At 36.8% G+C, this 16,688-nt stretch overlaps 1 protein-coding gene across 2 annotated transcripts in view; it reads right to left on the reverse strand.

The window, feature by feature from the left end:
- RALGAPA1 (Ral GTPase activating protein catalytic subunit alpha 1) overlaps nucleotides 1-16,688 on the reverse strand; it is a 253,276-nt gene that overhangs the window by 64,157 nt on the left and 172,431 nt on the right. For both annotated transcript variants that reach the window (XM_080808120.1, XM_080808119.1), the window contains one exon: nucleotides 12,850-12,973. In XM_080808120.1, coding sequence (XP_080664246.1) covers nucleotides 12,850-12,973 — 124 coding nt within the window. The remainder of the gene's footprint in view (nucleotides 1-12,849; nucleotides 12,974-16,688) is intronic.

Raw genomic sequence — 16,688 nt, forward strand, 5'->3', positions numbered from 1 at the left:
TTCCTCAAAAAGTTGAAAATAGAGCTACCCTATGACCCAGCAATCACACTACTGGGTGTTTACCCCAAATATACAAATGTAGTGATCCAAAGGGGCACCTGCACCCCTATATTAATAGCATCCATGTCCGCAAAACCCAAGCTATGGAAAGAGCCCAGATGTCCATCGACAGATGAATGAATAAAGAAGATATGATGTATACACACACACACACACACACAAACACACACACACACACAGGACTATTACATAGCAATCAAAGATGAAATCTTGCCATTTGCAATGACATGGATGGAACTAGAGAGTATTATGCTAAGTGAAGTAAGTCCATCAGAGAAAGACAAATATCGTATGATCTCACTGATGTGTGAAATTTAAGAAACAAGACAGAGGATCATAGGGAAAGAGAGGAAAAAATGAAACAAGACAAAACCAGGAAGGGAGACAAACCATAAAATATTCTTAATCATAGGAAACAAACTGAAGGTTGCTGGAGGGGAGAGGGGTAGAGCAATGGGGTAACTGGGTGATGGACATTAAGGAGGGTATGTAATGTAATGAGCACTGGGAATTACATAACACAGATAAATCCCAGGCCTGTACCTCTGAAACCAAGAGTATATTATATGTTAATTAACTGAATTTAAATTTAAAAATGTTAGAAGAATGTTGTATAAATAGAATTATATAGTATGTAACCTTGCCAAGAATTTGGAGATTTTCGTGTTATCTTTCTGCTAATGATTTCACATTTTTTCTCACTGTAATTAGAGAACATACTGAATGATTTCAATGCTTTTAAGTTTGCTGCAGTGTTTTTTATGGTCTAATATGTCTATCTTGGTATATGTTCCATGGACACTTGAATATGTATTGCAATAATGTTGGGTAAAGTGTTCTATAAATGTTGCTTGATGGTATTGTTGAGTTCTTCTATACACTTGCTGATTTTCTGCCTGGCTCTTCTTTTAGTTGTTGAGAAAGAGGTGAAGTATCTATCCATAACTATGGATTTGTCTATTTCATTTTTCAGTTCTATCAGTTTTGTTTCATATATTTTTCAGTTGTGTTATTTGCTGAGCACATACTAGGTCTTCTTGGACTGCCATTTTATAATAACACCATCTCTGGAAATTCTCTCTGCTCTGAAGTCTCCCTTAGCTAATACTAATGTAACCACTATAGCTTTCCTTTGATTAATGCTTACTCTCCCATCCTTTTACTTTGTTCTTTAAAGACTTTTTTATTTGAGAGAGAGAAAAGGGAGGGACAGAGGGAGAGACAACATGCAAGAGATGGGCAGAAGGAAAGAGAGAGAGAATCTCAAGCAGACTCCCCACTGATCATGGAGCCTGATGTAGGGCTCAATCTCACGACCCTGAAATCATGATCCAAGCTGAAATCAAGAGTTGGATGCTTAACTAACTGGGCTACCTAGGCTCTCTATCCATCCTTTTACTCTCTACCAGCCTATATTAAAATATTTGAAGTGAATATAATTTATATAGCATAGAGGAGGGGTCTTATCTTTTAATGCACTCTGACAATTTTAATTGGTATTTTTAGACCATTTATATTTAATGCAATGACCGATATGTTAGGGCTTAAGTGTGCTGTTTTCTTGTTTCTTGTTTATTTTCTGTTTCTCATTTCTTTATTTTACCTGCCTCCTGTTGATTTCTTAAACATTTTCTAGAATTCCATTTTTATTTATCTATCATTTTTTGAGTGTGTTTTTTGTGATTTTTTTTTTTTTAGTGGTTGCTCTTGGTATAAGACTATATATACATAACTTATCACAGTCTACTAATGTCACTTCACAATTTGAGTGAAATATACAAACCCTGCCTCAGTTTATGCCCCTGTACATTCAATTGTTTGTAATATAATTGTCATGAATATTTTCATGGCATTACACTTAGAAACACATCAGAAATAATTTTTGCACCATCAAACATAATTAAGAAAACCCGAGAAAAAGTAACGCCCAATGTATTTACCCATATTTTTTCTTGTCAAACGTTTTCTTTCTACTGTTCCAAGTTTCTTTCTATTGCTTCCTTTCTGTTAATATAGCTTCGTTTACTTGTTCTTTTAGGGTAGGTCTGCCAGCAACAAGTTCTCTAAGTTTTCCTTCATCTGAGAATGTTTGGCTTCATTCCTTCACTAGCTAATATGAGCCTGGTTGAGAATTTTTCTTTCAGCACTTGAAAAATATTGTCACTCTCTATGGCTACTATAGTTTGTTTCTTGTGGTTTTGTTTTGTTTTTCAGTAGGTTCTATGCTCAGCTTGGAACTCAATGTGGGGCTTGAACTCAACCCTGAGATGAAGGCCTGAGCTGAAGACCTGAGCCAAGACCAAGAGATGGACGCTTAACTGACTGTGCCACCCAGTCATCCCTGGCTTCTATAGTTTCTGATAAGAAATTCCCTATCATTCTAATTGCTTTCCCCTTATAGATAAAAAAACAACTTTTCCCCAGATGCTTTTAAGTTTTGAGGTTTCTTATTTCTTATTTAATTATGATGTGTCTTGTATGGATTTCTTTCAATTTATCCTGATTGAGTTTCACACAGCTTCTTTAATTTGTAGCTTTATTCACTTTATTTCTCTTGCCAATTCGGGAAATTTTCAACATTATTTCTTCAAGTAGTTTTCAGACCCAACCTATTCTCTTTCTTGGACTCACATAACAGGAATGTTAAATCTTTTGTCATAGCCCCATAGGTCTCTGATGCTCTGTTGATTGTACTTAAGCCTTTTCTCCCTCTGCTAGTTACATTTTTTAATTGTTCTCTCTTCCAGTTTATTGATTCTTCTGTACCCCCATCTCTACCTAACTCTGTTGCTGGTGTATCTACTGACTTTATTTCAGTAGTTAAATTTTCAGATTTTCTATTTTTCATTTCAACTGTATTCCTAATTGCTAGTCAAAGTATGTCTATTATGGTTATCTCAAAATCTTTGTCATCTGGTGTTACTATGTATTTTCTTCTTTTCATCCAGTTTGAGACCTTGCTGGGTCTTGGTATGATAGTTGATCAATGCTTGGGCATTTTTATATCATAAGACTACGAATCTTATTTAAAACTTGTTTCGGCTGGCTGTTTTGTGACACAGCTCTCTCAAAATAGCAAGGTGGTTACTGCCTCACTATAGGCAGGTGGACAACTGCAGAGGGGAGAGCCTCATTATTGTTAGGTGGAATTAGGAGTTCTGGTTTCCTATGTGGTGTCCACTGAGGAAACATTAGTCATTACTGGTAGGGTTAGTCTTATTAATGCTGGGTGATGGTAAAAGGCCTACTTCTCCAGTAAGCTTCCTCTCATCTATCCTGGTGGGGGAGGAAGAGGCACCTCATATGCTGGGTAGGGAGAGAATTCCAGGATCCTCAAGTAGTCTTCACTGACATTGTGGTGGGGGTGTGGGTGGGGACATGATCAGCTGACAGAGATGAAAATATTGGCTTTTTGGTTGGCCTTCTCTACTCTTGTGTGGTGTTGGGATTGCCTCATTGCAGTCTCATGAGGGTGATAGGCTAGGCTCCCTAACTGACCTGTGTTGTCAGGCATGGGGATGGGAGTCATAGTATTTTCTTCCGTGTTTTGTTGGTACAGTAGAGCAGTTACTGTCTAAATGTTGTCTTTCTAGGTTGCTCCTTTCCTGGGCTTTTGGCTAGAAAAAGAGGGCTTTTGTTGGGGTTCTTTTGGTCAGTGCTTGTTGATGTTTCTAGATTCCTATTTCAGATCCAATTTGGAGATACAGGAGACAAAGAGAAAACCTTGAGAACCCATCATCACGTCATTCCATGGTCCTAAGTTGGTCTGTCTTCCTCTTCACCTTTAGGAGTCTTTTTATGTTTGTTTATATATAATTATAATGTCCAGAGTTTTTGTTGTACTTAAGTATGACAAATAAGGAGAGTATACCTCTTTGATCTTCACAGAAATGAAATTTCCCACTGTACAACTTAATGGGTATCAGTATATTCACAGGTAAGTGCAATCATCACCACAGTCAATTTTAGAACATTTTCATCAAAAAGAAACCCTGTACCCTTTAGCTATCTCCCTATCACATGCCTTTGTGACTGGTTTCTTTCATCTAACATAATATTTTCTAGATATATCTACACTGGAGCATGTCAAGACTTCATTCCTTTTCATGGACAAATAATATTCCATTATAAGAATATCATATTTTATCCATTCATCCATTGATGGATATTTTGCATTGCTTCCACTTTTTGGCTATTATGAATAATGTTCCTATAAACATCCATGTACAAGTTTTTGTCTGGATATATCATTTCATTTCTCTTGGGTATCTATCTACCTAAGAGTGGAATTTCTGATCATACAGTAATTCAGTGTTTTACTATTTGATGAACTGCCAGATCGTTTTCCATAGCAGTTATACCATTCCACATTTCTACTAGCAGTGTAACAAGGGTTCAGATTGTACCAAATCCTAGCCTACAGCTATTATTATCTTACTTTTTGATTTTAGTCAATGAAGTAGTACCTTTCTGTGGTTTTGATTTGCATTTCTCTGATAATGATGTCAATTATCTTTTCATGAGCTAATTGGTTATTTGCATATCTTATTAAGAAAAATGTTCCTTCAGATCTTAATTTTTTAACTCAGTTTTCTAATTATTGATTTTTTTAAATTCAGTTGTTTTCTAATTATTGATTTGTATGAGTTCTTTGTATATTTTAGATTCAAGTCCCTTATCACATATATGATTTGAATTATTTTTTCCAATTCGGTAGACTGTCTTCTCACTTTATTTATAGTCTCATTTGAAGCACCAAAGTTTAAAGTCTAATGAAATCCTGTTTATTTATTTACTTATTTTAAAGATTTTATTTATTTGAGGGAGACTGTGTGAGCGGGTAGGGTAAGAAAGGGAGGGACAGGGGCATCTGGGTGGCTCAGTGGGTTAAGCCGCTGCCTTCAGCTCAGGTCATGATCTCAGAGTCCTGGGATCGAGCCCCACATCGGGCTCTCTGCTCAGCAGGGAGCCTGCTTCCTCCTCTCTCTCTGCCTACTTGTGATCTCTGTCAAATAAATAAATAAAATCTTTAAAAAAAAAAAAAAAAGAAAGGGAGGGAGGGAGGGACAGGGAGAAAGAATCTGAAGCAGATTTCATGACTGAGCAGGGAGCCCAACATGGGGCTTCTTCTCAAGCCCCTGAGATATGACCTGAGCTGAAACCAAGAGCTGGACGCTTAATCAACAGAGCCATCCAGGTGCCCTGAAATCCAATTTATTTATTTTTTCCTTTGCTGTTCAAGTTTTTAGTGTTATATGTAAAAATCCCTTTTATTAATTATAGCTCCATAAAGCTAGGGGGGAAAAATCTTAGCAAAATCCAAGGTCATGAAAATTTACCTCATATTGTCCTTAAAGTGTTTTATACTTTTAGCTCTTATAATTAGGTTCTTGATTTATTTTGAGTTAATTTTTGTGTGTATATATATATATAGATAGATAAATAGATAGTGTGTGTGTGTGAGGTTAAGAGTTCAACTTCATTCTTTTGCATGTGGCTATTCAATTGTTCTGGCACCGTTTATTGAAAAGACTATTCTTTCTCCACTGGATAGTCTTGGCACTTGTCAAAAACCAGATGACCATAGATGTATAGATTTATTTCTAGAATCTCAATTCTATTCCATTGATCAATATGTCTATCCTTGGTACAAGTGCCATACTGTTTGATTATTGTTTTGTACTGTTTTGAAATATGGAAGTGTGTGTACTCCTACTTTGTTCTTTTATCAAATGTCTCTTGCTTTTACTAATACTTTTCTATGTTTTTTTAAAATAGAAAATCTATTTATAATTTTTCTTTACAGTTTCCAAAGCACTTTCACATGCCTCATCTCATCTGAACTTCACATCATATTTGTTACATAAAGTATATTACACTTGACAAACAAGCAAACAGGAACAAAGACCCCAAGTAACTCACTTAAAGGGAAATACCATGTAAGAAAAGCCATTAAAAACATATACTGAATGATAAAAACTTATGTACTGAACACTATATGGATGTCTTTTAAAATGAAATGAGATAAAAGTGAGATAAAGTGCCCTCTAGGAGGGGCTGATAGTCTAGTGCAGTTGTCTTCAACAATTTTGCTCATGCGCTCTCTACAAGAATTTTTAAAAACTATGTATTAAATTGACAACTATATGAAAATTTTCATTACAAGTTTAAACTGTTGCAAAAGACATAATTTCCAGTGTATTGCATGTTACATGTATTTGTCCTTTAAATATATTTTCATCAAATTGTAGAGCTACAGATTTGGCTGATACAATATAGGAAAAATGCCTGCTATTAACTTAATGACAAATCAATCAGCCATCATCAAATTCACTTTCTGTTAGAAAATGTCTGACACTTTATGTGTCAATTTAACTGAACATATTAATGCAAATCTTCATGACAAATACCTCTCTTCTGAGTTACAACTCTAAGATAGACATATTTGATACAGGAACCTTGACATGAGCTGGTTGCTAGGATGACAGAAAATGCAGTACCTTTTAATATTTCCTGATTTGCCATCAGGGACCCCCCTCAGAACATGCCTTCTTGAATGAACTTTTTTTGGGTGGCAAACCTTCTGGGGCAATATAGGACTTGGGTGAGTGTACGGTATGCCTTTCTTTTACAGAGTTGAATAGAAAAGGTAAGACTGTAGAAGCGTTCTAAGGCATTAATTTTACTAAAATCCAGGATCTGGAAATTAATCTCCTCAAAACTAACCAAGTCAATGTGCCTCCTAAAAGCCTTGGTATAGTGCTGAAGATAGTCATATCTTAGTTGGAGACCACTTGTCTACTGGTCATAACTGTGAGGAAAATCCAGATCTCCTAAACCTAGGAGTTTAGTACTCTCTAACAATATACTCACTTATAAAAAAAAGTCAACAACTTTCCTTTCAAAGTCCAAACTGCTTCTCTCTTTGCAGATAGGATATAAAGCAGAAACAATAACAAACCTGGCATTAAGCTGTTGAGTCTCCTAAAGTAATTCTTCTAAAATAAGCTAGAAGGTGGGGGGGGGGGGCAAGATGGCAGAAGAGTAAGGGACCCTATTTCAACAGGTCCCCTGAACTGAGCTGGATATCTACCAGACCACTCTGAACACCTATGAAATCAGCCAGAGATATAAGAATATATCCAAATCTCTCTCAAAAGAATATCTCCCGTAGTGGTTTTGTGGTGTGAACCGGGGAGCTATGATTCTGCAAGCAGATATCGGAAGTTAAATGGAAGGGGGAGGGAGCCTCCAGGATCTTGCACCACTAGAGCACAAAACCCTCCTGCGCTGGGGACTGGGCAGAGACTTGAAGACCTGGAGCATCGGGAAAGGACCTTAGGGCAGCCCCCAGACTGAAACCTGGAGCTGCGGGGTGCATGTGGGCAAACTGACAACAGCTGGTGGTTGCACAAAGGGCAGAGACGTGCCTAGACTTGGAAGTGAGGGCTGGGAGTACTGCTGTGGGGCACACAACCAAGGATGTTGCGGTTTTTAGCAGCACAGACAAAAATGGAGGCAATGTGGTTGGAATGTTTACGGAAAAACAGGCTGCGATCTCTCTGTTCTGAGACAGATATGGTTTGGATATGGTCACTTCTGCTCTGACACTCAGAACAGACACAGAAAGCTGCCAGGGAAAGCCACCATGGAACAAAAGCCCCCCCAAACTGGTTTGCATTGAGCCTATCCCCCACCAAAGGGGGGCAAATAGGGTTGCCTGAGTAACTGCCCAGCAGGCCCCTCCCCAAGAAGACAGGCTGAGAGAACAACAGGCCAACAACCCTAAGGTCCCTATAACACAGGTTTTATCTTGCTTGGGTTGTGGGCAATAATTTGCATTAGGTACATTCCCTCAACTACCCCTCAACAGAATAACTAAGAGGAGGAACCCCCAACAGAGGAAAATTCAGAGACTGTGACCTCTGCCATAGAACTAATGGATATAGATATAAACAAGATGTCAGAAATAGACTTCAGGGTAATAGTTATGCAGATAATAGCCAGGTTGGAGAAAATCATTAATGGCAACATATATTCTCTAAAGGCAAAAGTGAGAGCTGATCTGGGGGAACTTAAAAATGCTAACAATGAGACCCAATCTAATCTAGATACTCTAACAGCTATGGTAAATGAGACAGAAGAATGAATTAGTGATCTAGAAGACAAACTGGTAGAAAAGAGGGATCAGGAGGAGGTCTGGAACAAACAGTTTAGAATCCATGAAAACAATGTCAGATTATTGGGATTCCTGAGAGGGTGGAGAGAGAGAAGACTAGAAGAAATATTTGAGTAAATCCTGAGAACTTCCCTAATCTGGGGAATGAAACAAGCATTCATGTCCTAGAAGCAGAGAGAACATCTCCCAAGATTAAGGAGAATAAACCAATGCCTAGGCATGTAGTAATAAAACTCACAAATCTTAAAACCAACAACACCATCATAAGGGCAGTTAGTGGGGAGAGATTCCTTACATAGAGGAAGAAACATCAGAATAATGTCAGACTTGTCCACAGAGACCTGGCAAACGAGAAAGGGCTGACAAGACATATTCAGGGTACTGAAGAGAAGAACATGCAGCCAAGAATACTTTATCCGGCAAGGCTGTCATTTAGAATGGATGAAGAGATAAACAGCTTCCAAGACTGGCAGAAACTGAAAGAATATATGACCACTAAGCCAGCCCTGCAAGAAATATTAAAGGGGGGGGTCTATAAAAGGAAAAAGACCCCAAGAGTGATATAGAACAGAAATTTACACAGAATCTGTAGAAACAAGGACCTCACAGACAACATAATGACAATAAAATCTTATCTTTCAATAATCACTCTCAAATGTGAAAGGCCTAAATGCTCCCATAAAATGGCACAGGGCTGTAGAATGGATAAAAAGACAGGATTCATCCATATGCTGTCGACATGAAACTCATTTTGAACCTAAAGATACATCCAGACTGAAAGTGAAGGGATGGAGAACCTTTTTTCCATGCCAACAGACTGCAAAAAAAAGCTGGGGTAGCAATTCTCCTATCAGACAAATTAGATTTTAAGCTAAAGACTATAGTCAGAGATATAGAAAGACACTCTATCATTCTTCAAGGGTCTATCCAACAAGATCTAACAATTGTAAATATCTATGCCCCCAATATGGGAGCAGCCAACTACATAAGCCAACTGTTAACCAAAATAGACATATTGATAATAATACCTTAATTGTAGGAGATCTTAACACTGCACTCTCAGCAACAGACAGATCATCTAAGCAGAAAATCAACAAAGAAACAAGAGCTTTCAATGATACACTGGACCAGATGGATCTCATAGATATATACAGAATATTCTATCCTAAAACAACAGAATACTCATTCTTCTCAAGTGCACATGGAACTTTCTCCAGAAGAGACCACATACTGGGTCACAAATCAGGTCTCAACCGATACCAAAAGACTGAGATTATTCCCTGCATATTCTCAGACCACAGTGCTTTGAAACTGGAACTCAATCACAAGAAAAAGTTTGGAAGAAATTCAAACACTTGGAAGCTAAAGACCATCCTGCTCAAGAATGTTTGGGTCAACCAGGAAATCAAAGAAGAACTTAAACTATTCATGGAAACCAATGAGAAAGAAAACACATCAGTCCAAAACCTATCGGATATGGCAAAGGTGGTCCTAAGGGGGAAATACACAGCCATCCAAGCCTTGCTAAAAAAAAAACCAGAAAAATCCCAAATATACATACTATCTTTACACGTTAAAGAACTGGAGGATCAACAACAAATTAGGACTAACCCACACATGAGAAAGGAAATAATTAAGATTAGAGCAGAGATCAATGAATTAGAAACCAGAAATACAGTAGAACACATCAACGAAACTAGACGCTGGTTCTTGAAAGAATGAATAAGATCGATAAACCACTGGCCAGATTTATCTGAAAGAAAAGAGAAAGAATGCAAATTAATAAAATTCTGAATGAAAGGGGAGAGATCAACACTAATATCATGGAAATAGAAACAGTAATTAGAAATTATTATCAACAGCTATACGCCAATAAGTCAAGCAATGAAGAAGAAATGGATGCATTCCTGGAAACCTATAAACTCCCAAGACTGTAACAGGAAGAAACTGTCAATCTGAATAGATGAATAACCAGTAACAAGATTGAAGCAGTGATCAAAAACCTCCCAAAAAACAAGAGTCCAAGAACTGACAGACTCCCTGGGGAATTCTACCAAACATTCAAAGAAGAAATAATACCTATTCTCCTGAAGCTGTTTCAAAAAACAAAAACAGAAGGAACACTTCCAGACTCTTTCTATGAGGCCAGCATTACCTTGATCTCAAAAGCATGCAAAGACCCCATCAAAAAGAATTTCAGACCAATATCCCTGATGAATGTGGATGCCAAAATTTTCAACAAGATTCTAGCTATTAGGACCGAATAGTACATCAAAAGGATTATCCGCCACAACTAGGTGGGATTTATCCTGGGGATGCAAGGGTGGTTCTCATTCGCAAATCAATCAATGTGATAGAACACATTAATAAAAGAAGAAAGAAGAACCACATGGCCCTCTCCATGCAGAAAAAGCATTTGACAAAATACAGCATTCTTTCCTGATTAAAACTCTTCAGAGTATAGGGATAGAGGGGACATTCCTCAATTTAATAAAATCCACTTGTGAAAAACCCAGTGAATATTCTCAACGGGGGAAAGCTGAGAGCCTTTCCCTTAAGATCACGAACACGACACAGATGCCCATTCTCACCATTATTGTTCAACTTAGTACTAGAAGTCTTAGCAACAGCAATCAGAAAACAAAAAAGAAATAAAAGGTCTTAAAATTGGCAAAGAAGAAGTCAAAATCTCTCTCTTTGCAGATGACATGATACATTATGTGGAAAACCCAAAAGACTCCACCCCCAAATTACTAGAACTCATACAGCAATTCAGTAATGTGGCAGGATACAAAAATCAATGCACAGAAATCAGTTGCTTTCTTATACACTAACAATGAAACTGTAGAAAGAGAAATTAGAGAATCAATTCCATTTACGATAGCACTGAAAACCTTAAGATACCTTGGAATAAACCTAACCAAAGAGGTACAGATCTATACTCTAGGAACTACAGAACATTCATGAAAGAAATCAAAGAAGACACAAAAAGATCGAAAAACATTCCATGCTCATGGATTGGAAGAACAAACATTTTAAAAATGACTATGCTGCTCAGAGCAATCTATACTTCCAACACCATCCCAATCAAAATACCATCGGCATTTTTCAAAGTGCTGGAACACATAATCCTATACTTTGTATGGAGCCAGAAAAGACCCTGAATTGCCAAAGAAATGTTGAAAAAGAAAAACAAAACTGGGGGCATCGCGTTGCCTGATTTCAAGCTATATTACAAAGCTGTGATCACAAGACAGCATGGTACTGGCACAAAAACAGACACATAGATCAAGGGAACAAAAGAGAGCCCAGATATGGACCCTCAACTCTACGGTAAAATAGTATTTGACAAAGCAGTAAAAAATACCCAATGGAAAAACAGGCAGTCTCCTCAATAGATGGTGCTGGGAAAATTGGACAGCTATATACAGAAGAATGAAACTCGGCCATTTGCTTTCATCATACATAAAGATAAACTCTAAATGGATTAAAGACCTCAATGTGAGATAGAAATTGATCAAAATCCTAGAGGAGAACACAGGCAGCAACCTCTTTGACGTTGGGCTGATATCCAAGATCTATAAAGAACTTCTCAAACTCAACACCCAAAAAACAAATTATCAAGTCGAAAAATGGGCAGAAGACATGAACAGACACTTCTCCAAAGAAGACATACATATGGCTAGCAGACACATGAAAAAATGTTCATCATCATTTGCCATCAGAGAAATTCAAATCAAAACCACACTGAGATACCACCTTACACCAGTCAGAATGGCAAAGACTGACAAGGCAAGAAACAAAAATATTGGAGAGGCTTGTGGAGAAAAGGAAACCCTCCTATACTGTTGGCGGGAATGTAAGTTGATACAGCCACTTTGGAGAACAGTGTGGAGATGCCTGAAAAAATTAATAATAGAGTTACCCTATGACCCAGCAATTACACTACTGGATATTTACCCCAAAGATACAGATGTAATGAAAGAAGGGCCATATGCACCCCAATGTTCATAGCAGCAATGTCCACAATAGCCAAACTGTGGAAAGAGCCAAGATGCCCTTCAACAAACAAATGGATAAAGAAGATGTGGCCCATATATACAATGGAATATTACTCAGCCATCAGAAAAGATGAATACACAGTTTCTGCATCAACATGGATGGGACTGGAGGAGATTATGCTAACTGAAATAAGCAGAGAAAGTCAATTATCACATGGTTTCACTTATTTGTGGAACACAGGAATAGCATGGAAGACATTAGGAGAAGAAAAGGAAAAATGAAGCATGAGTAAATCGGAGGGGGAGATGAACCCTGAGAGACTGTGGACTCCGAGAAACAAACTGAGGGTTTAGAGGGAAGGGGGTGAGGGGATGGGTTAGCCCAGTGATGGATATTAAGGAGGTCACGTAATGCATGGAGCACTGTGTGTTATATGCAAACAATGAATCATGGAATACGACATCAAAAACTACTGATGAACTGTATGGTGACTAACATAATAAAATAAATAAATAAATAAATAAAAATAAAATAAGTTAGAAAGAAATAAGAAACCATTGCTTCCAAATAAAAATACAATGATATCTGGTATTATTTAAAGACAATACCTCCCAACCAAGACCAGCTACAAAATCTTCATATGCTTGACTTCCTCCTGTATTGGTGAGAATGGAATGTTTGTCTTCTTGTCCTTCAGCAACATAAAATACTGCGATCTTGTGGGTCTCTCGACTGTAAAACAAAAGATTACAACATTCACTTAATCATTAATTTATTCATTCACCCAATAATTAAGTCCAATGTACAAAGTATGTGGCAATAAAAAGATGAAAATGAATTAAATCTTGTAATCTACTGATGAAGGTATGTAATTATAAGTAAAAATTAGAAAAGTTATAAACTTGCCAGTAGAACGAAAAAAAGGTGTGATTACTTTTGACTGGAGAAACAGAGAGACACTTAAAGGAGACAGTAACATTGAGTTGGGTGAAGGCAAGTTAGTCTGACAAATGAAGAGGAGAAAGAGAGGAAAGACATATGAGTGCATGAAGCATCTGAGGAATTACCTGTTGTACAATGTGGCTAAAATCCCAGAGTTAAATGGATGTATTTTAGAAATAAAACTAAGTAGGAGTATAGAGATGACTGATAAATGATCTATTTCTTCAAAGGGCAGAATAAGAAATTTATACACAAATATTACAGAATTGTATGGAATAAGTGAAAAACTCTTAGACATTTTCTTTTTACATTCTTTCAAATTAAAAATGTTAATAAAAACAAATTTCTTGTATGACATTTGGCTTTCCAAGTTAACGAGGGCACACTACATTTGGTCTAGGATGATTTAACAAAGCTAATGAACTTTATGACCAGAGGTAATGTTTTCACTACTATAATATGTAGAAATTAGGAAGCAAACAAACAAACCAGATCCAACAAGAACTGAAATTATTTTAAAAAAGTTAGTCAGACAACCAGATTTTCCTATCTTGAGGAAGTTGTAAGGTCATGATTGTAGGTTTCAACATCAGCAACTTAAAATCAGGAACAAAGATTATTAACTACTTTCACTAATGGCAATATTTCACTTTATGGCGGGAACACTTAGGCAACTTTTGGTATATTCATTGTATTGTTAGGATAATCCAACCTAAATAATAAAATAAAATTGGGTGTGCCTTCCAGAATAACAAAAAAGTATCTCAGTGGACCCTTTCTCAAGCAAAACAATTTAAGTGGTGAAAATGATTTCTATAAAATCATTTAAATTCTCTCCATATTGTCCTAAGGGCATATAGCAAATGGAAAAACATTTATTCAAGAAAACCTACCAAATCTAGTAAGAACAGAATGAGTCTTTGGCATCTGAGCCACGACTGCTCCCTTACCTCACCCCTTTACTTCCACATTATACCTTTACCCTGGGCATTCTACTCAGACCAAGATAAGGGTTCCCTCACTCCTCCAGTTCACAGACTGGGAATATGGTTTCATCCTGAGAGAAGAAGGCTGCTGGCTGTGTTTCTCATCTTCCCAAGATCCCTGCTGCACAAGATCTATTCCAGGCAGACTGAGAGAACTACGTCTCCCTTAACTCATCCAGCTCCCTCTCTTACAATGGAAGTTATAGGTGCCAAAGGCTGAGTCTGTGCCAGTTTTCCCCACTCTAGCTTACCAGTAGGCTAGAGGTTACATACCAGTAGATGAAAGCTAAGAAGATGAAGAACTGCCAATCCTTCCCTAACTGTTCACTTATTGAGTGAGGGTGTTACTCCAGGAAATTCATAGGAAGATACAAAAGATCCAGAATATCCATAACTATCTTGAAAAAGAAGACAAAGTTGGAGGATTCATAATTCCCAAATTTAAAACTTGATACAAAGCAGCAGTAATCAATGCACTGTGATAGTGTGATAAGAAGTGACAAACACATGTATATGGAACAGAATCTTTGACCTAGAAATAAACCCTTATATTTGTCATCTTTTTTTGTCATTTGTCAACAACTCAATGGGAAAAGAAGAGTCTTTTCAACAAATAGTGCTGGGGCAACTGGATATGTACACGCAAAAGAAAGAAGGTGGACTGTTACCTTGCAACTTCCTACCTCACACCAAAAACAACATACAAAAAGGAAATTAGATCTTAATATAAGGTTTAAAAATATAAAGTCTTATTAAAAAGTTTATAAACCTAGTATCCATGGCAAAAAACTGTACATGAATGTTCACAGCAGCATTATCCATAATATCCAAAAAGTAAAACCAACCCAAATGTCCATCAACTGATGAATGTATAAACAAAATGTAGTATACCCATACAATGGAATATTACTCAGTAATAAAAAGAAGTGAAGTGTTGAGACACACTGCAGTATGGATGAACTCTGAAAACACTATGCTAAGAAGTCTGCCACAAAAGACCATATATTGTTTGATGCCTTTTATATGAAATGTCCAGTACAGGCACATCTATACAAATAGAAAGTAGATTAACATTGTCTAGAGCTGGGGAGTAGGGGAAGAGGATGGTTGGCGCTAATGGGGAGTTCCTAGTAATGGGTAAGGGATTCTTTTTGAAGGAACTAAAATATTCTAAAATCAGGTTGTTGTGACAGCTGCACAACCCTGTAAATATACTAAAAACATGTATACTTTTAAAATGAACAAAATGTGTGGTATAAGAAGTACATCTCAAAAAAAAAAAAAAGGAAGACGTATATCACAAGAAAACTGTTAGGAATTTAACTTGGAAGCATGATCCACTACATGTAAATTTTGATCATGGCAGAAAGGGAATTTCTCAGTGTTCTTACTCTGTTTCTGTTTCACATCCAAGTAATTCTTGGATTATTTCAAAAAAATTTTTTTCAGGTATAGGGCTATCAATTAGAACTCATAAATCACAATTTATAAAATTGGGAAGACTTAAATAGAAATGTTCACCTAGTACTACATGAATCTAAAAGCAGGAAGAAAGGTATGTGCCATGTAGGAAAAAAATAGGACATAAATCTTTACAATGCAAAAGTAAAAGAGAAATCACCTTTATATTATCTATAACCTTCCTACAATTTGTAAAAGCAGAACTCAGCTGCCCTTCATGTCAAATTTTAATCTTTCACCATTCCCTTTTATTTTTCTATTTACCTAACTACTGCTGCCAAAATGTTTGGTATATTGCCATTAACTTAATATGTACAATAATGAGTAACTAGGGAAAGATATCAGAAAAAAAGCCATAAAATTAACAAACTTGCAACTTACATGCAACCAGGTAAGAATATGTATAGAACTGGCAAAATATTATGAGCTGAAATCTACTACGTTATAAGACTTCTGAATCCCTGCATATACACTGTGATAGAAATAATAATACAGGGGCACCTGGGTGGCTCAGTCAGTTATACGTCTGCCTTCAGGTCAGGTCATGATCCTGGGGTCCTAGGCTCGAGCTCCAGATAGGGCTCTCCACTTAGTGGGAAGCCTGCTTCTCCCTCTCCCACTCCCCTTGCTAATGTTCCTGCTCTTGCTATGTCTCTCTCTGTCAAATAAACAAAATCTTTAAAAAAACAAAAAAAGAAAAGAAAAGAAAAAGAAAGAATAACACATATTTTGAGATTTGAAATTTAAAAATCTGGTGTTTCAACCAAGAGGAACAGGCATCAATTAATCTATTTGAAGAAAATAAAGGATCTATAAATGGTCCAGGAAGGTAGAGTATAAACAACGTCACTTTTTATTTTTCCTCTCTAGTCCATCAGAAAAGTACAAGCATACCTCAGAGATATTGAAGGTTTAGTTCTAGGCTATAATAAAGTGAATACAGCAATAAAGGGTATATAAAAGTTATGTGTATACTACACTATAGTTTATTAGGTGTGCAATAGCATTATGTCTAAAAAAGTACATACCTTAATTTAAAAACCACGTTTTGCTAGAAA

The sequence above is a fragment of the Martes martes genome (genome assembly GCF_963455335.1).
Source record: "Martes martes genome assembly, chromosome: 7".
Classification (NCBI taxonomy): domain Eukaryota; kingdom Metazoa; phylum Chordata; class Mammalia; order Carnivora; family Mustelidae; genus Martes; species Martes martes.